We start from the raw sequence: 23103 nt of genomic DNA on the forward strand, positions 1-23103 counted from the left end.
ACAAATCAGCTGTTGTTTTATGCGTACGTTTTATAGCCACAAGCTAATTTGCAAGCCTGGTCCTTGGTTGGACCTTTTCTGACAACAGTTTCCATCCGCTTACATGTCCGCTTCTTTTTTATATAATTACATCAGTTCTGTCCAGCCAACTAACCAGCAGCTCAGTTCGCTTATGTCTTGTCCCAGCCGTGTAGTTATCATATTGACGAAAAACACACAATACTAATAATAAGTTACTGGTAAGAAAAAATTGTGAAATATTTCATCGTTATTTAGATAATATAAAAAATTGGACGGTTTCCCACATATTCGATATTTTCTACTGGATTATTTTAATATTCATGCCAGACATTAAAACATGTCAATATTTGATCATAATTACATGATTTCGCTGTACACTGCAGCTCTGTGCGCGTCTCCAGTCTGTTAAAACCGAGTCAACAAAGATGAACCAAAGCAATTCGAGCATGACGCAAATTCACAAAGAGAAATTCTTGCAGAAAGTTCGTCAGGATGTTGATTTTGGTACATTCTCCAACTCAACTGAGATGGAAAGTAGGGAAAGAACAGAAGAGAAAGGGTGTGGGGGGGCTGATCTGGTTGTAACATTTTTATTAGCCTTAGGTGTCCAGTAGTGCTGGAGCTGTGCAATTAAATCCATCCACCAAACACCCACCCCCACTTAAGCTGAATGGAAGGGGGAGGAAGCCCATTTCTTTGAAATAATTAAATGAAAAGCATCCTCGCATTCAGCCAATAAAGCTCCACGGCATCATAGCTCTGAGGATAATATGCAGTTCTGGAAAAATTTGATTTCGCCTTTCAAAAAAAAAAAATCGACTCTCTCGAACGCAGGCAAACGCACAGAAAACAGAAATCAAGAGGCGTGTCTATGTCTTATTTCCATTGAGCTCTATTCTGTTTTTAGATCAATCTGAACCAAGTTCCTGTAATACACCAGCCATTGTGTCCATTTGGTTTTGCTGCATAATCCGATCTACTGGAGATCAATGGAAACCGCTGCAACATGGCGGCTCTCCGACGTCAGACGACTTCAGCATTGGAACAAGAAGTGACCAGTATTTGAACGTTAATCCGTTGTTTTCCATTCATGAAACATGGAACAAAAATGTAAAGTCGCACAAGTCTCCACGTCCACAAGAAAGCACTGCTGAAAGCACATGCAGGAAACCAGAGCTACAGTCTGACAATAAATCCCACAGAGCTGACTCCGGCTGCCACCAAGCTGAACGGGAATGAAATGAAGGAAATTCCTCTTTTTTGCAGCTGGCTAGGAATGCTCACAAGCATGAAACTGTGGTTGCCTTACTATTTAGCCAGCAAATCTCAAGGGTCAGCAGTGTGAGAATATTCTCACGGAATCAGATGTTGACTCTTATTTGTTGGAAAAAGCTGCAAAGAGGACAATGCCCAAAATGCGCACAGGCCGATTTTTTCCCCCGTCAAAAAGGCCAAAAGAAATGTGCCCAAACATTATAAATGAGAGTGGTCGTTTGTGCTTTTGTTGTTGTTTTGTTTTCAGGTTTTGTTTTCTTTTTTGAAACAGGTACAAATTAAAATAATATATTTTGTAGGGCTACTCGTTTTTGGGGAAATTTAAGCTAAAAATGTGTTGTCTGCCTTTTTTTATTCTACATTTGAACCAAAATGTTTTCTAAATTTATGGCTTAGACTTTTTATAAGCGATAGTTTAAGATAGAAATTGCAATATTTAACAAACAAGTAAACAATCATCCGAAGAATTTAATTATGCCTTATTATTATTATTATACTATTATTTGTATTATTATTTTTGCATTTGCTGTTAAAAAAAATGAAAAGAAAAAGAATTAGGCCCCGCATCTCGCTGTATAGTATAAAATGCAAACTATAATGTATACTATCTGAGTACAGAACCAGTGTGGAAAGCTTTGTGCGTGGAGGACATTGAAGGGCTTCTTCATTATGCGCAGAGCTGGGGAGAATTGCTGCAGTCCAAATTCCTTTTTTGTGAGAGGACAATTTACAACTCGGCAATAGAGCTTTTTTATGCGCCTCCATCGCCTGTCATTGGATGCCACTGGTCATGTGTGAGAGGCAAACGTCTTCATGGCCCTTTTCCTGATTTCCCAGGCGACTTTTACCCCCTCACTGCATTCCGCGTCCATACGGCGTTAAAACCAAAACGAGTCAGACGGCTTTTCTCCCCCCCCCATCCGTTTAAAATTTCTGACCGTTCGTTTCATAAAAGCGTCTGATCTGATAGGCGCATTTTTTGCGCACACTAAGAGCTCCCCGAGATGAGCGACACGGAAACAGCTCCTGCTTTATCCCTCCGTCCATTTGCAGAGAAGCAGCAACAGCTCATCGGTGCTTTGCTCAAAATGCGCTGCTTTGGCAAAGATGAAAGAATAAAAGCGGATTTTCTGCAGAATGCAGGTAAGATTTTGACGTGTGTGGCGCGCCTGTGCGTGTCCACTGCCTGACAGCTTCCTGTTTCATTAGTCATGTAAATTAGCAGTGAGGTAATGCCACTTAGGTAATTTCGTGTGATGCGACGTGTGCTAAAATGCATTGGGATTGTTGTTTAGCTGCAGAAATTGTCAAAGCGAACGGATTGAAATCATTTACTGTTTATGCTCCCTGAAAGGAAAATAAAAAAGTTTGATAAATAAACGATTGAAATTTGTATAATGGAGCTTGTTTACAATGTGCTGAAATATTGCTCGGATTTCCGACTGATCTATCCATTAAGCTAGATTGTATTTAACTGAACATTTTCCCAGTTGCCTTTTACTATACATGCATGCTGCTTATTGCATTCCCATATGTGTCAAATCTGAATGCATTTTTATGCTTGGGAGTCAATAAAAACTACAAACTAGTCCGCTGGAACCTTCACGCTATACCACAATTCTCGAATCCTGTGTTCGACACATAAAAGGAGCCCTTTGTTAATATATTCCACATTTGCACAGTCCAACATAAGAAGTCCAGTTCTCAGGGCTGTTTTCAGCTGCTTGGAGACGAGGCCAATTGAACAAAGACAGTATTTCACTGCAGCCTGACAGGCAGCTGCGAAAGTATTTACAGCCTTACTGCAATGCGGCAAAATGGACTCTGCAACGGGGGACAGGCGCAAATAGAATCTGGAGAAAATTAGGCAGCGCCTACTTTGACAATTCGTTCATGGGTTTTAAGGATAATGACGATATTACTTTAAACACTAGAACAGAATTAAACAGGTGCGCCGCCTCATATTTCAAACTGATATACTTTTTCATACTGTGTTGGATTATTTACCATTAGTGTGATATTTGGAGAGAGGCCGTTTTAGGCAAATTGTGTTTTTTAAATGTCGTTAGTCATTTATTAATGGATTTTCACTTCAGTTTACATCGGAATAATATGTTTAGGTGTTTTATTTGTATCATTTCATTCAAAAATGCTTTAATTCTGAGATTTATTTGGTACGCAGTTTTCCTTGACAATTACAGCAAAAATCAGTCTTTTAATGATTCTGTCACCTTTTATGCTCTTATCTCAAGCACTTGGAGTCTGAAAACATGACAACATTGCATTTGCATGACCTCACATTTTGTCATATCATATCATTCTGAATACATCTGAATATACAGTAAACCAACTGTACTCTTTCGTTGGGCCATTTGATATTTGAAATTACAGATGTCTTTGTTCCCAGCTTTTCATTGTTGAAAAATTATTTTTCTCTACTGAGTCACCTCTGCATCATTGAACATCCTGCGTTACCATAGTTGTTTGGCCCTGCTGTGCGGATACATCAGCAGTGGGACTGGCTGGTAAAATTCCAGCAGAAGGCGCTGTTGCCCAACACTCAAACGCTCACCTGCTTCATACGCTGCTTCTTGCGAACAGCGAGTGGCCGAGACAGAAGTCACGTGATCAAGCTCAACTCTGAGTGGGGTTTTTTTGGGGGGGAAAAAAGTGTTAGTTTCACAGTTTTTCGATGATCTTTAGCTGCTTTGAGTGATGCAAGATCTACAAAGACCACGTGGGCGCATTTTACCTCATGCGGTCACTTCTTTGTGCAGACAGAAAGTGATTGTATTTTTTTTTAATTTATTTTTGCTGTAGAAAATAACTTTTAAAATAGAGATCATTTTCACAGAGAGGCACCCATATTTGCGATAGGACGTTTTTATGACGCATTTTACATGGACTTAAAAAGTCAAACAGCGTGTTTAGAATAATAATTAGAATCTACAGGTAAGGGAACGAATCAGTAATTAAAACAGCAGTGCACGGATGTAAGCAGATTTCGGCAAGATTGGAGTCCTTCTAGTTGGTCAGAAGATGATAGGAGGAGCAAATACGCGCTGCAGCCAGAGATTGGATGGAGAATGAGTGACATCAGCCTTGCGACAGGCTCGCTTGTGAAATAAATGCACTTGAGAGACTGTTTAGAAGGAAATTAAAGGGCAGGAGCTTCACCATAGACCCAAGCTTGAATGAAGAATAAAACAAACCTCCATTATTAAATCAAATAACTTAGCACCCATCATTTTGCATTATTATTAATATCAATGATTAGGTGTTAGGATTGTAAAATTAAATGGCCTGTACTTGAAATTAAATAAGTCGTATCCTTTTTTTTTTTCCTCCTCTCCACTCTGGTTCTTAATTTCTGCTCCTTTTCCCCTCCTGCGGCTCATATTAATGCAATTTGCATTATTGAGTAAGTGCAACTTTGAGGATTATTTATGGGCCCGCGCGGCGTTGTGAATGGCTGTGAGGAAGCACGTGACGCCATTAAAGTTTGTTTTATGGCCTGGGACTTGACAAGCCAAAATATAATTCTCATTGTGTATTAGTGAGCGCGTCCAGATGGGCTGGAATAGTGTTCCCAATGACAGACAGAGAGGGAAGCTCCATCGGGCTGAATTTTATCCTCCTTCGCAGTGGATGCGCTTTGGCGCACGGTGCGCCATGTGTTGCGGTCTCCGTGGTAAGCTCTGTTTTATCATTGTGCTATATGGGCGTGTGATGTCACATGCGTAATGTTCAGACAGAGCCGTTTCCTGTCTGTAAAAGCCGGAGCTGCGCAGGGCTGGAAGCAAACGCAGCTAGCTGCTGTGAGGATATTGGGCTTGACGTTGTTACTTTGGATCGAATCACCTTGTCAGAAAGCAGCTTGGGATGCCAAGCTAAGCTGTATGTTTCGGATTTTATGATGAAAATCTATTGTTTTCTATTTATTGTGTTGAAAAGTCGAAATTCACTTGCCTGTCTTCATATGAACTTACATTTAGCCAGATAAGGACATGAAGAAAATTGGGATTTACGACAAACAGATGTTATTTTGTGTCACTTTCCCCCCGACGTATTTTCGTTTTTTTATTCATATTTTGCCTGTGATGCTTTTATATATATAATAAATAAAGCATGCTTTATTCGCAGCCTAATTAATATGCCTACGTTTTTTTTTTTAACTTTAAGGGAATTCTGGCCAATAATGAATAAAAAAAACCCAACAATTTTATTTGTATTTATTCATCAATGATCTAATAGTAAGAAATATTGCAAAGTTCACCGACAATTTGAGATTTATTTTGCTTTTTATTTTTCAGTCAATTCTGTTTCTTCGCTGTCCAACCACTTTCCGAGCGAACAAACTTTGAGAATAATTGAAAAGCTGTTCAGACGCTCTGACTGGCCTTTGCTTTAGCTCAAGCTGCAGGAAACGCTGACTTTATCGTTCCCTTTGTTGTCAGTCTCTCGGCTTTGACCCGTCTAAAGGACTGGCAGGGGAAGGTGAAAGGCAGGTCAGCGCGTCTTAAAAATGTTGAAACACGAAGTGGGAAATGTGAGGTTTTTACCCAGATTATCTTTTGCATGTTATACTTTTAGCATTTACATCTGTTGTTGTTTAAATTGATAACTTTGGCACAGAAAAAGACCCTTATTGGTAGTTTATTTTTTTTTTGCAGCTAAATTAATTTCTAAAACATAGAGTTTATTCCCAAAAACTGACTTTCAATTTCTTGTGCTTCATTTTGATTTCGTTATGACATTTAATTCTTTTAATAAACACGACAAAACATTTACATCATTTTCAAATTCATCGCTAAGCAGTAAACGTTAAATGTGCCAACTACGTTCTTTATTTATTTATTTATTTATTTATTTACTTATGTATGATCGTGGTCGAGTTTTTTAAAGCATAAATTAAAATTTGGTTTTCGAACTGAATAAACAAACCACCATGAAAACATTTAATATTAATTGTTATTATGATGTTGATTGGTTCCACTTTGATAAATACGTACGTCAGCTGGGTTTAAAGAATGAATTCAGCAAAATTTCTTAGTTTTATTTAATTTGTAGAACAATTTTTCAGCGCAGGCCTCTCTCCGGGGCGCGCCTCCCTGCTTCGGGTAACGGCTGGCGAGGGCTTGGTAAACTTTTGCACCCCTTTCAGCTGTCAGTAGCAGTAGAAATAATTAAAGTTTTTGATAGTTTTGTAAATGATTCGGTTTGACCCTGCTGGCCTTTAGCCTCATCTTTCGGCCCGTCGGTGATAAGAGCCTCAATATGATCCAGCAGCCAAACGGGCTTATCTCCTCAGTGGTCCAGAGCCTTCTGACAATAGGCTCAACGTTAAATCCCAACGACAAGTTTGGGAAAGTAAAACCTTTTCTCAGATATGTAAAACTTTTTTTCCCCCCTATTTTTGCTTCTCTCTTTTTTTCGTAGGAGGAGTGAGTTTCTGTATAGGGATGAACTTGAGATGAATGAAAGGGGAACCGAAGATTACTGAAGGTTTTTTTAAATTATTATTTTATTTTTTACATTTTTGGCTAGAAGTAGTCTTTATTTATTTATTTATTTATTTATAACCAAAGGTTTTGCATTTTTCACAAATCGGCAATACAACATTTATGGTTTTAAAAACTAGGCAAATGTTTCCAAAACTGAACTTTTTTTGTCCTTTTTTAATACTGTCTCAGTCGTTTGATATATAGGAGTACTTTTCCACCACAGTGTAAAAGTACCACTTGGACTAAAACTTTCAGCTTTTAGTCCAAATTGAATAGTTTCTTCCAAATTACCAATATCAATTCCATGATAAATGAAACAACTTTGGTTGATGAAAATGGGAATAAATTCAGTAAATTTGACTCGTGGTAGGGCTGAGCCCATAGCCTTTCCTATTTTTGACTAAATTATCAAATAAGAAAGAATTTTTCTATTACATGCATTCAGTTCCCTTATTTGAAACTTGGTGTTTTATTTGAGTCCACTGAGTGGTTTCCACTGTGATCATTTATTGGGTAATTGTGATTTGCACATTGAATATAAAAAGACATTGTAATTGTCCCAGTTGCTTTGCAGATAGTTTTGAACTTTTGTGCTGTATATATACATCGTTATATATTTTATGCATAATATTTTGGCATGTTGAGCTGGAGCTTTTCAACACACTCTTATCTTATCTTAACTTATCTTATCTTATTTTATCTTGTCTTATCTTATCTTATCTCATTTGCATGCTTTTTGCTGAATATATGAAACAAAAAAAGATGTCTAAAATTGAAGAGTCTCGCTTCCCGTCGTCTATATATACCCTGTAGAACCAAATTTGTGTGATGGAATCAGAGTCACAGATTCGTTTCTAGGGGAGTATATGGTCGATGAAAAAACTTCGATTCCTTGAGTTATGGGCGTCTGAGGCTGTTGAGGGCCCAAAGTGTTGTTACAGTGATAGCGCTGGTAAATCTTAACAGCACATTACTCACAGAAACTCTATATGATCACGATGAGAGCGAATAATCTGATCAGGAAAGTGTCTGTTTTGGACTTTACTGTTTCTTTTTTGGAGTGAGGCTCCAAATGCATTTAGTAAAAGAAGCTGCAGCCCGCTCCAGCTGTGGCTTTTGGCTCCTGTGTCTCAACATTATTGATTTGCAGAGAGGAGTGCTGTTGCTGCCGCTGCCCAATAGGAGCCTGAGACAGTTTTTAAAAAAAGAGAGAGGGAGACAGGGGCAGATGAAGGGATGAGATTGGCGTAACTTTTGGATGACCCCTTCATGACAAAGACACTGTCCATCAATTGTCCCCAGTCATTATTTCACTGCTTTTATGCCAAGGGGCTTTTTGTACCTTTTGTTGCTTCCTCTGTTGAACACCATGCCTTCAAGAAACTGATCTATCTTTATGTATATATGTATATATATATAGTTGGATACTTGGATAAAACATCCACATGCAAGATTTTTTTTTAAAATTATTCCTCTATGCTCCTTTTCTCATAACAATACATGGATTTGAATTTGTGTTTTTCGTGCACGTGTAACTTTTAGTGTTTATTTCCCTGTCGCTGTGCAGCAGATTGATATGTTTGTTTATTCTCATGAGTCTTATCTAGGTGTGTCTTCATTTAGGCAAAAGCGCGTTCAGTTGTATGTTTACTCGTGTTTGGACCCGCATCACCTCCATTGGCCGCTCTGGTCACATGGTTCGCTAACTTTATTCAGTTGACACCAAGTAGGAGGGCTCTATGGAGGAGAGGAAAAAAAGACAACTCGAGAAAAATTAGTATTTTCTACCTTCAGAAATTAATGGCCATGAGTTCGTATATGGTGAACTCTAAGTATGTGGATCCCAAATTTCCTCCCTGCGAGGAATACTCGCAGAATAACTACATACCTGAGCAGGGCTCGGACTTCTATAGCCCGGCGCAGGACGCGGACTTCCAACACCCAGGGATCCTCTACCCGCGGTCAAACTACACAGAGCAGCCGTTTAGCTGCAGCACTGTGCCGGACTCTGCGGTGCAGCCACGGGGTCACGCCGGCCACACTGCCCACTTTGACGCACAGACTGAGCAGGGCCCCCCGGTCCAAACGGCCGGAGCTCGGACTTGTGGCCAGCAGCAAAACGCAAAGAGTCAAAATGGGCTCCAAGCCAAGCAACCTGCAGTAGTTTACCCCTGGATGAAGAAAGTTCACGTAACTACCGGTAAGATTTACCTCCTTTTTGCCTCCTGGTAGTTATAGGAAGTCATTTAATGTAATATTTATGGGCGTCTTTGAAAGGCCCAGACAATTACACAAGTCATAAATTTTTATAGCTCAGGAAATAGGCCACAGAAAGCTTCTGAGAGAACATACTAGCCGCTAGTGATTTTATTTAATCTGAGGGAAATCTGTTTAAACCCATATTTTTAAAAGAAAATAAAAATCAGGGAGCTTCTTCTTTGGGGTTGCTTTCCTTAAGGTTGTTTTTTTTTTTTTTTGCGCACTGCTCACATCTACTTTCTGTTGTAGCATGTTGTTTTTGTCTTCATGCTCCACTTGGCAACATTTGGTAACTCTATTTCTGCTCTCCTTCTTCCACTTCTTGTTGTTTTTCCAAACCAGTGAACCCGGACTACACGGGATCAGAGCCCAAGCGCTCCAGAACCGCATATACCCGGCAGCAGGTCCTGGAGCTGGAGAAGGAGTTCCACTTCAACCGGTACCTGACCAGGCGGCGGCGGATCGAGATCGCCCACACACTCTGTCTGTCCGAGAGGCAGATCAAAATCTGGTTCCAGAACAGGAGGATGAAGTGGAAGAAGGACCACAAGCTGCCCAACACCAAAGGCAGATCGGCGCCGGCCTCCGGCCATCTGCAGAACATTCAAAAGGATAACCAGACTGATATAACAGCGCTATAAAGGACAGAGGAGGAGGATTCAGGACGAATATTTGTACATAAACGAAGACAAAGGCTGCATTTTGACTTCTGCATGGACTGATGTCGTTTGAGCATTATTTTTTAATTTAACAAAAAATATCCCAGCAATTTTGACTCAAGACTGTGTCAGAAAATCAATCATTTTGTATTACTGAGAGGTTTCAACTTTTTTTTTTTTTTGCATTTTAGTTTTTTTTAATTATTATTTTGTTTTATTGATTTCCTCAGTCAGAAAAACAGTATTTTTCTTTATCTGGACAATTTTTATATAAAACCCGTTCAAATTCACGAATTTAAACCTTTTTTCCCCTCTCACGTCAATTTTACGTCGCCATATATATTTTTTTATTTTATTATAGTGCAGCAATGCGGCGAATAGATACAAAATTCCACATATTTTTTTTCACTTTTTCATCCACGAAAACGCACAACTTAGGTACTTGAAGAAAACGATATTTGCATAAACACTCATTGACCTTTCTTTGCAAAAAAAAGCAACTTTCTTTTCGTAACTTGTTTGTTTTAACTTATTTTGTAAAAATGTTCGTAGCTCGTATATTATTCTCAGACCTAAGACATTCCTGCGCGTGAAGGATTCCGAGTGCCCTTATAAATCTCTCCTGACACCTTTGTAAACAGTGTACATTTTCAGAAAACTCTCACGTGAAAGATCATTTGTTCTTGCATGGCACCAAATCTGTATTTCTTTCTGAGCATATTCCCAAATCCTGAATATTTAGGAATATATATCTATGTTTTCCTTGATAATTCGTTATTTATTTGATGAAAAAAAAAAACATTTTCGCGTAGCACACACTTTCATTAAAAACACTTTCGATCAAAGTTTGTTATATTTTTTTTTATATAATAGGTTTGGTTCTTGTGCATTTTTAGCATGGCTTTCCACAAACATGAAGAATTTAGTTACAGATGAGAATCTTTTAAAAACCAAACCAAACCGAGGGCGAAGAGGGACTTCTTTCAGGTTAGGTTTCCAGGCAGATAATTCTTGTTTTAGACCGCCATTGTCCTCGGACAACAAGGAAAAAAAGACCCAGAAGTTTTCCCAGTATGAAGGTCTCTTTTCTGAAGTCTTCCTCAACAGAGAACTGAAAAGGTATTAGAATCGAAGAGCGACAAAAGCAGCAGAGGCAGGTTCATCCAGGGGACACATTTCAGCCGCAAGGACTGACCCCAGCACCCCCTGACCCGCCGGACAGGCAGCTTTTTCTCTCCCAGGCGCTATTTTTGTTTGGATGGGGGGAAAAAGCCAGTTGGACAGTTTAAAACAAAGCTAAACCTGATTCACAGTAAAGGGCCAGTCAGTTCCACAGTCCTACTCGTATTTTAACAGTATTTATATTACCGCCCCTCCCTCCCCCTGTCGAGAAGGCTCTGATTTGTATTTTGTCGTGTTGCATTAATCAATATGCAATTTTTTTCATCAATTTTTATTTTTGTAAATGCTTTTTACCTTGTACGGTGCTTTGAAATGTGAGAAGTATATAAAAATAAAGATTTCTACTGATTATTCATTTGAATATTTGGCAAAAAGGTTCTTTCTCCTGGATGCTTATTTTCTTCACGCGGCAAAGACAAACAAAAGACAGATTTCGAGGAAACTACGCTTCCTTAACCGACGGGCTACATACGATCTTTGTGACTGTTTAAAAAAATCTGCAGCTGTTGGAATGGAATTGCATCAAATTTTGGGCTTATATATATATATATATATATATATATATATATATATATATAGCGTTTTTGCAAGTTTGAAGCTAAGCACGTGGAGCATTTTAGAAAAAACTCACAAATGGAGCAAATGCGCGCTGCGTGGGCTTATTAGGCCTTCCCTGGGAAATTATGACTTTAACTAACAAAGAATGTTTCACTTGCACGATAGCGGAAAGCTCTGTTTTGACACTAAAGGGGGTTCCCTCTTCTGTGTTTCTTGTTTTCAGGTGTGATTTTTGTAGTTGTGAATAAACTCTTTTATACGAGTGTTTCACTACACCAAACGCAGGCGCAGGTTAAGACAGGACAAATTACGACAAAGTACACACATAAGGACTTTTATTTAACTTAGGTTAGACAAAGAATCTGTAGATTTGCATCGAAGTCTTTAAGGAAAGGGTTTGGAAAAGGTTGAAAAGACCTAAAAATATTCAAGGAGATCATATTAAACATTTACAGACTTTTATTTGTTTATTTTTATTTCCCAGATGAAATTAAAATAAAAAAAAATCAAAACATGTGGACACTCAAGCAATGTAACACAGTGATTAAACTACATAATAATGTTTAAATAAACCCCCTCCAATAACCACAACAAATGTTCAGTATAATCAAGTGAAAAGCCCGGATTGCTCTTATCAACTGGAGCGCATGCTGCGCGTAAAAACTTCTTCGTTAACTGTGCACAGTTAATGCTCTTGTTTCCGTTTTAATTCCAAAGAAAACGTTACTTAAGACTTACAAATAAAATTTGTAAGAATTTTCACGTTATTCTCTCCAGTTAACTAAAACCCAAATAAGAAAAAATAATAATAACACACATATCTCTCCAATACCATATTAAGTCAGCTGTGACTCGTTTCCACCTTTACCATACAAAGACACAGAGCAGAGATGCATACTTTATTTGAGCTGCTTTATTGAGGATGACTCTCTGCAGCGGTGACCTCCGACCCCCCACACTACAGAATCAGCTCTGATCCAAACAAAGCGGCCATGAACAGACATGTGGAAAGACAATCCGCAGCCACACGCGTTTCCCCCCCCCCATCTCTATATCATCTAGATTGGGTCATGCTCTCAAACTATAATGCGCAATACAAACATGTCATAAACATGCAGAGGTAAAGGGATGCCTGCACAAGTGATCTCGGGGACTCAGCATGCCTTAATAGTCTATTAGCATAACTGTGATGTTGGTGGGTTTCAATTTATGGAGGAATCCCTCCATACAATCTGCAGCTGCTGGAATCGCAACAAGAACTGAAAATAAAACGCCCCTCAGTTATCAGGTCAGAGCAGCCTACTATACTATACAGTGTGCAGCCACACTGACCTACATGTCTGAACAGCAATAAATGGGAGCCAAAGGCAGTGCCATTTTCAATGACACTGCACCCAGTGCACAGGAACAGCGCCGCTGCTCTCCATCCGGCCATATTTGATTTCCAGCTGTTGGTTTCGCAGAAGCTTCTGTGAGCCAGACAGGCGACCGACCAACCAACCAACCAACCAACCTCCCCCCCCTTAAGATATATTAAAGTGCGCCGTCTGCATTCAGAGATATAATCCAGAGACTATACCACTCCGCTTCTCTGTTCTCCAACCACGTGATTGTCTAAATAATTAATGCAGCACGTCCCCCTAGAAACACGGCGTCGTCATTAATCGCAAGGACTCTATCAGAGTTGAAAACTGAAGAGATCCCCCCTCCAAAGAAAATAATATCCGATACTCGGCGCGACTGTTAGCTGCGGCTCTGAACCGATGGATGCTCGGGTAGGTAAATATTTCAGCATTTTTCATGTTGCCTCAGCCTGGCAAATGACGATATCAAATGTCTGTGATATTTGATGAATTGCACCTCCTTTCTCTGATGTGTGCGCTCCTGCATAGGCGCAGTTGTTTAGACTGTGGTCTATGGTCGCTACAAGCGCATTTATTCCCTGTTTTAAATAATATTAAATGTCTTTCCAGTTCCAGAGATGACTGGCTTGCTGTCTCTGCATGGACATTTGACTAAATGTCGGGGAGTAATCGCAGAAGCCTAAAAATCATTTCTGTAGAGAAGATGGAGTTTTAGCTAATTTATTTCTCATTTCAAGTCAGAGTTTTGTTATATCTTAAGCAAACGCGCAAAACGTGGACTGGATATTTTTCATACGAGAGCTTTTAAAATGAAGCCAGGCTGTGATTTTTAAGGTAATTCTGAGGTATAGTTTACTACAGCAGAAGATGAATAACTACTCGTGTACCTTTTGTGTTTTCGGCCTTTTTTCCCCCCCGTATTATTTTTATTCTTAGAGTGGCATGATTTGCTTTCGGTTCCTCAGAAGTGCTGGAAGTTTGGACAGCCTGACAGCTCTGCCTCCTTGTAAATCACTCCCAGTAATTCCTGAAAGGGTGCGAGCGAGCCTGTCTGGGGGGCCGGCCGAAAACTGTAAATCTTTCACTTTTATTACCCCTCCGAACATATGCCGGCGACGCTGTACCAGCCCTGCAACCCCTTTTTTTCTTCCCTTGTTCTGCAGCGACGACAACCCGCCGCTAAACCAAGCAGCCAGCCTGCGGCTTTGAAATCCTCCTCTGCTAATCCAGTTTGGTTTTTCCAATGCATTTGATGGTTTTTTACTTGGCATCGAGCATTCCCTTTATTTGGTGATTAATGCAGAAGACAACACAGGAGAAGGCAAGCATGCTCTTGTGACTCTTTGTGCTGCAACCACGGTGCTAAGGCAGACGAACACATATATGCACACACACACACACCACAGACACACGCACCCCCTCACACACACGCAAATAACAAACGCGGGATGATAATTTGCTTTATTTGAATACAATCCACGACCAGCTGCAAGAGAAGCTCACATGTCATTTATTTCATAAATCATTAAAAACTCGCACATGTCAAACCAGTGTTCTCCAGAAACGCCACTCTCCATTATTTGGTGAGGCATAAAATGCGTCCTTCCTTCGTTTTATTACTAAATCCCTCCAAATATGTAGAGGTCCTGGATTTCTTTCAAAACATTAGCACCATTGCAACGTGAAATTGACTTGACATTGTACACGAATGCATTGCAAAAATGCTGAAACAACAACAACAACAACAACAAAAAAACAATACTGATGGACTAAAATGGACACAGGACGACAGAAACCATTCCGAAGTTGTAAAACTGTGTTGCAGTCCTTTATATTCAAAGAAGAAGTAGGGCCATTTTACCAATCACACACCTCAGACGAGCACATAAACGCCACCCTTTATCAAAATGGACCGGTGAGGTAAGGGCTCCCCGTTTGAAGACGAGAACAAATCACGTGAACATATATGCTTGTATCTAAAAGGCAGTGCCATTTTATTTGTCATCATAAAAGCTTCAGAAACAAGCCCCCCAAAATATCCCCAATCTACACAGGCCTATCCTCGATATCTCACTGGTTGATTGATTGCCAGTGGATTTTTTTTTCTCCTTTCCCCCTCTTCCTTGGAATAAGGATACCTTGTTCGCTTTTTTTATTGGTAGCTGAACGCGAGTCCTTCCATTCTTTCGGGAATACTGTCTCCAACCGGTGTATGGAAATGTCTGAAAAACAGCAAGATCAGGTTTAGGACAGCATCGTCTGCAGACAGGGAGGAAAAAAAAAAGAGGAGTGAAGGATTTATTCTAGAAGCTGCACGGAGAGGAAGTCAGAGCTGAGAGGCAGCCGCTTTATGATGAATTGATTCGCAGGTAAGCAATTGCATGGCGAGAAAGCAACCTTTAACCGCGGGTTAATACAATGCAAAGGATTATTCATATTATGATGCCTTCCGTCCAAGGAGGTGAGGCTTGTTAAATATGCGGATATGGAGCACCCATCTCTTCCTATAACCGTTTATATACAATGTATTTTTCCATTCAAATTGTATCGACAGATTGAGTTCTGCGCTTTTCAGCCCATTATGAAAGCCTGCTTAGAAGAAGAAGAAGAAGAAGAAGGAGTAGGAGAGGAACTTTTCTTTTTTGACTCTTGGATCGTAAATCACATTAATTTGTTGTCTTATCGTCACACTGGCGTTTGGTGTGATTTATGTGGTTTCAGCTGTATGTGGCTTTGTCAGACTACAACGTTGTATGTTTTGCGCGGATTCATACTGGGCGCGTTTTAAGGATTTCGACCAACAACAATAGATTAACGATATTTTTAAAGTTAATAGTTCGACAACTGAATGTTTATTCCCTCGTTTATCCAGATTTTGTCTGCTGTTAAACAACTCGACAGGCGTTGAGACTAAACTTCAACTCATACGTGTTCTTTAATTTAATGCCAGAACGCATGATTTCACTATCAGACAAATTTCTAAATTATAGCCATTCTGTAGTAAACAATAAATGTTTCATGTATCTCTTGCAAATACTACAAAATGATTTTGGAACAAAGGCTGATTATCTTCGGTTTCCTCCTTTATTTATATATACATATATTTTTTAAAATTTAATCTAAATTGCACAGGACGGTGAAACTGAGATATCGAGGGAATTTCGGAAGGTCCGATCGACTGCGTGAGATAATAACACTCCACTCCGAGTCCCGACGCATTGTGTGGAGCAAACTTACCGTGACAACGCGTAGGCGAAAAACACAGTTCGTGTGAAAAGGGAGGCTTGTCTGCTACTAGTAACTTAGGGCGCTCAACAGCAACTGGAGGGCGCATATTATCGACCGAGTCTCCTAACGTATTTCACAAAATAAAATAAAATAAAAATAATGAGCAGAATTTTTTTTAAAAAAAAGGGAAGAAAGAAATGTTTAAATCCCATCATGTTTTACGCATGGATCCTCATGGCGATTGAAAGGAAATAAATGAAAAATCTTGAGATTTATTTTCCATCCCTTGGTGTCCTCCTGGCTCTCTCAGCGCCCAGAAGCTAATCTGAATTTGGTGGAGACTTTTAGCTACTTGAAGGCAAAAATCCTCGTTGTTCATTAAACTTTGGCTTAATACAGAATGACCCAAAGGTCACCTAAAACGCTTATGGCTGCTGGATATTTGGCCTGCCGCTTTGTGCGAAAGTGCACATGTAAGACATTTCATTCTTCGAACAAGAACGAAAAAAAAAAGTTGAATGGTTATTTTATGGGTTTTAGATTATTCTGCTACTCTATTTTAAAGCTTTAAATTAACTGAATATTTGTCTTTCAGCTCATATAAATAAAAAAAAAACATAAATATTTAATGTCTAAATGAACATAAAATGCATATTATATTTTTATTCAAAATAAAATAAAATAAAGAAGAAAACAAAGAAGCAAGTCACCCAATGAGATATTTTTTTTTAACCCTTATTTGTGTTCCAGGTCGCGATGGAGGCGGTGATGAATGTGTGAGCGACATAAAAGAGATCCGCGCAGATTTCGGTGAGTAACATTTCTTCAATTAATATAGGAGATGCATAACTCAGCCAAGTGCTAACAAGGTGATTCGTTACTACGCTGCACATTTACGCTCCCAGCACATGAGGCTGGAATCAAAGGCAGACATGAAGGATGGCCTCGGCTTTGCATCTGCTCGTAATTCTTTACGCAGAGTCCCAGTTTCTGCACGTTTCAATTTGTTCGCAAACAAAAACAAGAATTAAATCCAGCTGGTGGGGAAATTTTTCCAGTCCATTTTTTTCTTTCTTTCTTTTTTTTTCTTTATTTTTTATTTTTTACAAACTTTACTTGTAAAATAAAAATAAAATGCGTAAATTGGGCAGGAAAAAAAGTCGAATTTTGGAATCGCAATTTTATCCAAAAGATGCTCCTGTAAATCACACTCTAAGGTTAAAAACAGGCTCCGTTTTCCAGCCAGAGCTGCTGGCTCGCACTGCAGAGACGGACTGGACGCAGCATCGTTTATAAACGGTGGAAACCTTGCCAGCTATGAAATGCTTTCCCTCAGACTTCCTCCTACGCTTAGTTTCGCACTTCTGAGGGGCTTCGGACTCACTGGGAGTGTTTTGCTTTTCCATTCCTCTCTAAGGCCGTTTTACAACCAGGACATTTGCGGCCATAAATTTCGCCGCGGTCCACACTGACAGGTGCAATTGTAATGCGCGGCGAAAACTGCAGACCCCCCGAAGACATCAATGTACAGTAAAAAGGAGTCTTTCTGACGTTTCTACTTTGGTTTTCATTTATGTATTTATTTATTTAGTTTGTTGTACTGAAATAGATAGAAAATTGGAAAAAATTATTTCTGAAAGCAAAGTAAAATAGAAAAGCATAAAATACATAATAAATAAATAAATAAATAAACTGTGAATAACATTGGGAACATAAAAACGTGACATGCGCAAGCCATAATGAAAAATTTATGTGCCACCAACGCACCCTAACTCCATCACTCGCTCCCTCCCTTTCTCTCGCTCATGTGCACGCACGTTCACCTCGTGCACGCTCACGTACAGCCCACTTCCCCCCTTCATAATTCTTTTAATATCAGCCTCTCGCCTGCGTAAAAATGGACCCTTGAATGCGTGTGCACGGAACAACAATTAGTGCGCGGCGGGCTTTGTGAGGCCTGTGATTAGTGAAAAGGGCATTGTGTGTATGTGTGTGACAAATGCTGATTCAGCTTATTTGTGAGCGACTACTAAAGCCTCCCAGAGGGTCCCTTTTAGTAAAAAGTTAAACTTTAACTGCTTTGTGGAAAGAAAAAAAAATAGCCAAACGGCCAGACTTTGAAGCTGGTAAACTGTTGGAGTTTTCACTTGAAGGTTTTGAGGAGCAGCCACGGCCATTCGCTTTGTGCAATCCTGACTTTTGATTATTTGTATTTCACATTAAAGATGGTGCAGATGTAAAGAGTGATGTGTTTCTGCCTACAGCTCACAGACTGGAGCAACTGTGGGAAACACCAATCACGTGAATAATCAACACCCATTTTGTGGCTTTGAATCCACAAAATGCAGAAGGCAACCTACTATGACAACTCTGGACTGTTTGGAGGTTACACCTACCCCAAACCAGACTCCTACAGCTATGGCCCTGCTCACCAGTCCTACCCGGCTCCTAACATTGACACTGATTACCAAGGCTCTGTGTGTCCTATTCAAACCTCTGCTGTCAGGCCACCTCCAGCCCTTAAAGACAGTGACCTGAACGGGGACTGCATGCGGCAAAGCAGCAGTCAGAGCAACAACAACAACAACAACAGCAGCAGCAGCAGCAGCAGTGGCAGCAGCCAAGCGAACAGTATTTCTGAGCAGCAGGTACCCCCACTGTCTGCAGCCTCCCCGAGCTCCAACAGCTCCACATCCCAGAAGAAGAAGTCTCCAAACAACAGCGCGTCGGGCCCAGCCACCCCGGCCCTCACCAAGCAGATCTTCCCCTGGATGAAGGAGACTAGGCAGAACTCAAAGCAGAAGAGCAACAACAACTGCGCTGCTGCAGGTAGAGATCCTGATGGTGCGTATGAGTGTATGAGTGTGTGGATAGCATGCAGGGCCGGCCTAAGGTATGGGCAAACTTTACTCTTATTGGTCCCAGGAGAGCATGCTGATGACACATTTCCAGGGAAAGTTTCCAAAGCTGAAAGATGTGTTAGCAGAGTCATTGTGGAAATGACTGTCCACCTCTAAGCATTTTCCACTTTTGTCTAATATTTATTGTATAAACTAAACTCAGCTGAGTAAAAACCCGAAAAAATGTCTTCTAGCAGACCAAATACTAAATTAATTAGGAACATGATGAACAATAAATGCCATGTCTGATCATATTATTTCTCTTATGTTCTGAGCTCAGGCAAGCTTCATAGACTCATTATCGAATATAAAACATTGGAATAAATAAAATGTTAATAACAGGCATTTTATTTGGTGTGCTGTTAATTTACTAAATAATTTAAAGTGGCTGACTTAATAGTAAGCAGAGCATTCTGCATTATGGCCAGTTTAGTCAATCTCTGGTTAACCATAAGACAAGTTCTAGTGAATCCAAAAAATACTAACTTAAGCAGGTTGAGGCCAAAGGTGCTGTTTTGGCTGGAGGGTGTAACTGGAAAGTTGCCCCCAAATGAAATCCTGCTTTGACCCTCATTCACCTGGCAACTGCAATCACACCTTCTGGTTTATACATGAGCTGGAAAATATGTTATTTTCACCACAAATTTTATTTATCAAATTGCATCAAAGATTTGCAACCTTTAAACAACAAAGTGCCAAAAAGTTCATTTACAAACCATTAGAAAGTCCAATTACCTTGAAGAAAAATATTAAGGAATAAGGAAAGACCAATGAATTATGCACAGTACTGCTTGTGCAAACAGGACTGAATTGTGAAGACAGCTTTGTTTGCATTTTTACTATAAATGTTCAAAGCATTTAAGAAATTCTGTAGATATTCCTCCAAATTTGGAAGCCACAAGACATGATGTCTATTTCACATCTAAGAGGGAGTTTGTTCTTCCATAAAAAATACAAACAAACAAACAAATGATGTTGGTTTAGGTCATAAATTCAGTAGAAAAATTGACTAAAGTTCATAAATGTGGTTCCCTTCAATCTATTTGAAAACCAGGTTAGCTAAGCTAACTTTATTTATAAGTCACTTTAAAGAACAGCAATAATTGAGTAAAGCATATAACGGAGTAAAACTAATTTAGAATATTGCTTAAAAATAATATAATACTTAGAAAAACATGCAGTAAATATTATTGAATAACATGAATGACACACTTAAGATAACATTAATAATCTAGCAAATATTTTCATTCCAGTCTGCTGATTTGGAAACATGAGTCTGGAGTTAATATTTAGATTTTGTGCCCCTGTTTGCCTCCATGTGTGGCAACGCCCCTGGCCTTGTTCAACCTTGAGCCGGCGCTGTTTGTGTCTGGGCCTTAACACTTTTACACTTCAGATGAACTGCTTTTCGTGTTGCACGACAACGCTAAGATGCTGTGATTTGTCTCCTCAGGTGGGGAGGTGAGTGATGAGAAAAGCCCGCCCGGACCAGCCTCCAAGCGGGTCAGAACTGCTTACACCAGCGCGCAGCTTGTGGAGCTGGAAAAGGAGTTTCACTTTAACCGCTACCTTTGTCGTCCACGGAGGGTGGAGATGGCCAATCTGTTGAATCTCACCGAGCGTCAGATAAAGATTTGGTTTCAGAACAGGAGGATGAAATATAAAAAGGACCAGAAGTCAAAGGGGCTGGCGCACTCCCCCATGGGACACTCCCCGGACAGAAGCCCGCCGCTGAGCGGGCCCAATCACACCGGATACGCGGGCCAGCTCCAAAACGTGAACAGCCTGAGCTACGACGCGCCCTCGCCGCCGCCCTTCGCCAAGCCCCAACAGAACATGTACGGCCTGGCCGCGTACACGGCGCCGCTGGGCGGCTGTATCCCTCAGCAGAAGCGCTACCCGGGCTCCGAATACGAACACCACAGCATGCAGAGCAACGGAGGCTTCGCCAACGCCAATTTGCAAGGCAGCCCCGTGTACGTGGGTGGGAACTTTGTTGATTCCATGCCAGCCTCGGGCCCCATGTTCAACCTCGGCCATCTCCCCCACCCATCATCCACCAGCGTGGACTACAGCTGTGCCGCTCAAATCCCAGGAAACCACCACCACGGACCGTGTGACCCCCACCCCACGTACACAGACCTCACCTCTCACCAAGTTTCTCAGGGAAGGATTCAGGAAGCGCCTAAGCTGACGCATTTGTAATATTATGACGTTTCTTGTGCGTGCGTGTGTAAGTGTGCGTGTGCGTGCGTGCGTGCCAAATTACGTTGCGCTCTTTTTTATTACCTCACTAGACTATTAACTATGCTCCGAGTGAGCCGTGTGTACTATGACAGTATTATTGATATTATTATTAATGCTATTGTGTAATTATTTTCTAAATAATACAGCTTTGTCCATTTCTCTTAAAATTTGGAGAAGCTCTAGCCTGATTGTTAATAGTTATTTTGTTGTTTTCTTTCCCTTTTTGTTTATTCTCAAGTGCAATGCGCAATGTTTGACTGAATATTTCATGCCGTTACTTGAAGGTAAGTCTTGTAGATCACAAAAAAGTAGAAGCTCATCCTTAGATGGAAAGATTTTTAGGGGGAAAAAAAGAAGAAAAAAATTGTCTGCTTGTTAAAGGGTCTCATTTTTCCTCACCCTATTTATTTATTGCGTCATTAATTTTGCATAATCCCCGGCACTATAGCATACAGCCTATTTAATTATTTAATTGCTTTTGTATTGCACATTATTTATCGTTTATTATGCGAGTATTTATAAGTGTGGATTTCCGTTGCCAGATCGGACAGAGCGGTGCACTTGTTGGGCAAAACAGGGTTTGTGTATTTTTTTTGCAGAAATGCTACCAAGTATTGATGGCGGAAGGAGCATTTCTAATTGTATAAATCTGAGACAAATGGGGGCATTTCATAGCGAGTAAACATGTCCACGGTTAATCTCGTGTCAAAACCTTAAGCGAAACGTAGACTATCGAAAAATCAAATATTACGCACACCAGCATGTCATTTTGTGTAGTCCTTTGCGTTTCATTTTTTGTTGTTAGAATTATTTGTCTTCCATTGTTATTCCGTTCAGTTGGACACCCATAAATTTATGAAACCCCGATGATATTGAAATGTTCTATTTTATTGTGTTTAACATTTTGTAAATAAAGTGCTTAAACTTGTATTTGCTCGTTGAGATTTGTTGGTCTCTGTACAAAACGCCGCAGTGTCTCCTTGCTGCCACTGTAGCAGCGCGACGAAGGTTTATTGACCCACAGCCTTCACTGTACAGTCCAAACAGACAGAGGCGATCAATAATTAGACACCAGGATATCTAAAACTCATCAGACGACTCTATGCTCCCAATGTAAAGTGCATTTTAGCGGAATAAAAGGCTCTCGCGAATATTGATGTTTTATTGGTATGAAGGGAAGTGAGTCTATGGGCTTATTGCATCCTCCACATGTCACTTATCATATTTTAAGACTCGGCCACATGATTAGCCTTCCTCCCTCGTGCAATAGAAAGGACTAAATAAGCTTTTCCAGTAAAGAGCGGAGAGTAATCGCTGGCGGTTTAATTGATTTCAAAATACTAATAAAGCAGATAGGTGCCAATAAAATAAAAAAGGGAGAGAGAGAGACAGAGAAAGAAAAATAAAATACACGGTGGTGCTTTGACATTGGGAGAGACGCGGCGGTGTGTGTGTGTGTGCCTGAGAAAGAGAGAGAGGGGGTAGAAAGAGCAGTTCATCCTTTATTGCTCCTGGAGAGCCATTTCAAAGCTCATTAATCAAAAACTCGTCGCTTTCAGGCTCCTCGCTGATTCCCCCCTCCATGTGAACAAAGCATTTGCATTCCAAATCCAAGAAACACATTTCTAACCGAGCCAATCTTGAATGGTGGGGGGAGAGAATTTAAAAAGAGAGGGAGAGAGAGAGAGAGAGAGAGAGAGAGAGAGAGCGCAAGTAAGATGTTCTGGTTTTCTATAAGATGATAGATCCTGCGATTTAAGAGCGCATGAAGGCAAATGAAACTCTTGTCACAGAAATGATCAGCGGCTTTAAATCTGCGCAGGTTCACAGTCACTTTCATTCCCTTAAACTTTCCCTCATGCCAGACAGCCGTCTGAGCGCGCAGTTAAAACAAATCCCTTCTAAC

At 40.2% G+C, this 23103-nt stretch overlaps 2 protein-coding genes across 7 annotated transcripts; both read left to right on the top strand.

Annotated features, from left to right (window-relative positions):
• Positions 1-2094: 2094 nt before the first annotated feature.
• hoxd3a (homeobox D3a) lies at positions 2095-22127 on the top strand. Of its 6 annotated transcripts, XM_032568304.1 has the most exons (5): positions 13244-13894; positions 13986-15191; positions 16801-16860; positions 18315-18894; positions 20404-22127. In XM_032568304.1, exons 4-5 carry the CDS (start codon positions 18393-18395, stop codon positions 21153-21155), a joined length of 1254 nt encoding a protein of 417 aa, XP_032424195.1. In that variant the 5' UTR covers positions 13244-13894; positions 13986-15191; positions 16801-16860; positions 18315-18392; the 3' UTR covers positions 21156-22127. The 6 variants fall into 6 exon arrangements, with proteins under 6 accessions (XP_032424193.1, XP_032424198.1, XP_032424196.1 ...); XM_032568302.1 differs by lacking the exons at positions 13244-13894; positions 13986-15191 and adding an exon at positions 2095-2439; XM_032568307.1 differs by lacking the exons at positions 13244-13894; positions 13986-15191 and adding an exon at positions 2097-2439 and having other exon boundaries at positions 18315-18879.
• On the top strand, positions 7504-9948 carry hoxd4a (homeobox D4a). Its single transcript, XM_032568308.1, has 2 exons — positions 7504-9000; positions 9402-9948. The coding sequence occupies exons 1-2, from the start codon at positions 8601-8603 to the stop codon at positions 9698-9700; spliced, it is 699 nt and encodes a 232-aa protein (XP_032424199.1). The 5' UTR covers positions 7504-8600; the 3' UTR covers positions 9701-9948.
• Positions 22128-23103: the final 976 nt, after the last annotated feature.

This window comes from Xiphophorus hellerii, chromosome 7, assembly GCF_003331165.1.
Source record: "Xiphophorus hellerii strain 12219 chromosome 7, Xiphophorus_hellerii-4.1, whole genome shotgun sequence".
In the NCBI taxonomy this organism is placed as follows: domain Eukaryota; kingdom Metazoa; phylum Chordata; class Actinopteri; order Cyprinodontiformes; family Poeciliidae; genus Xiphophorus; species Xiphophorus hellerii.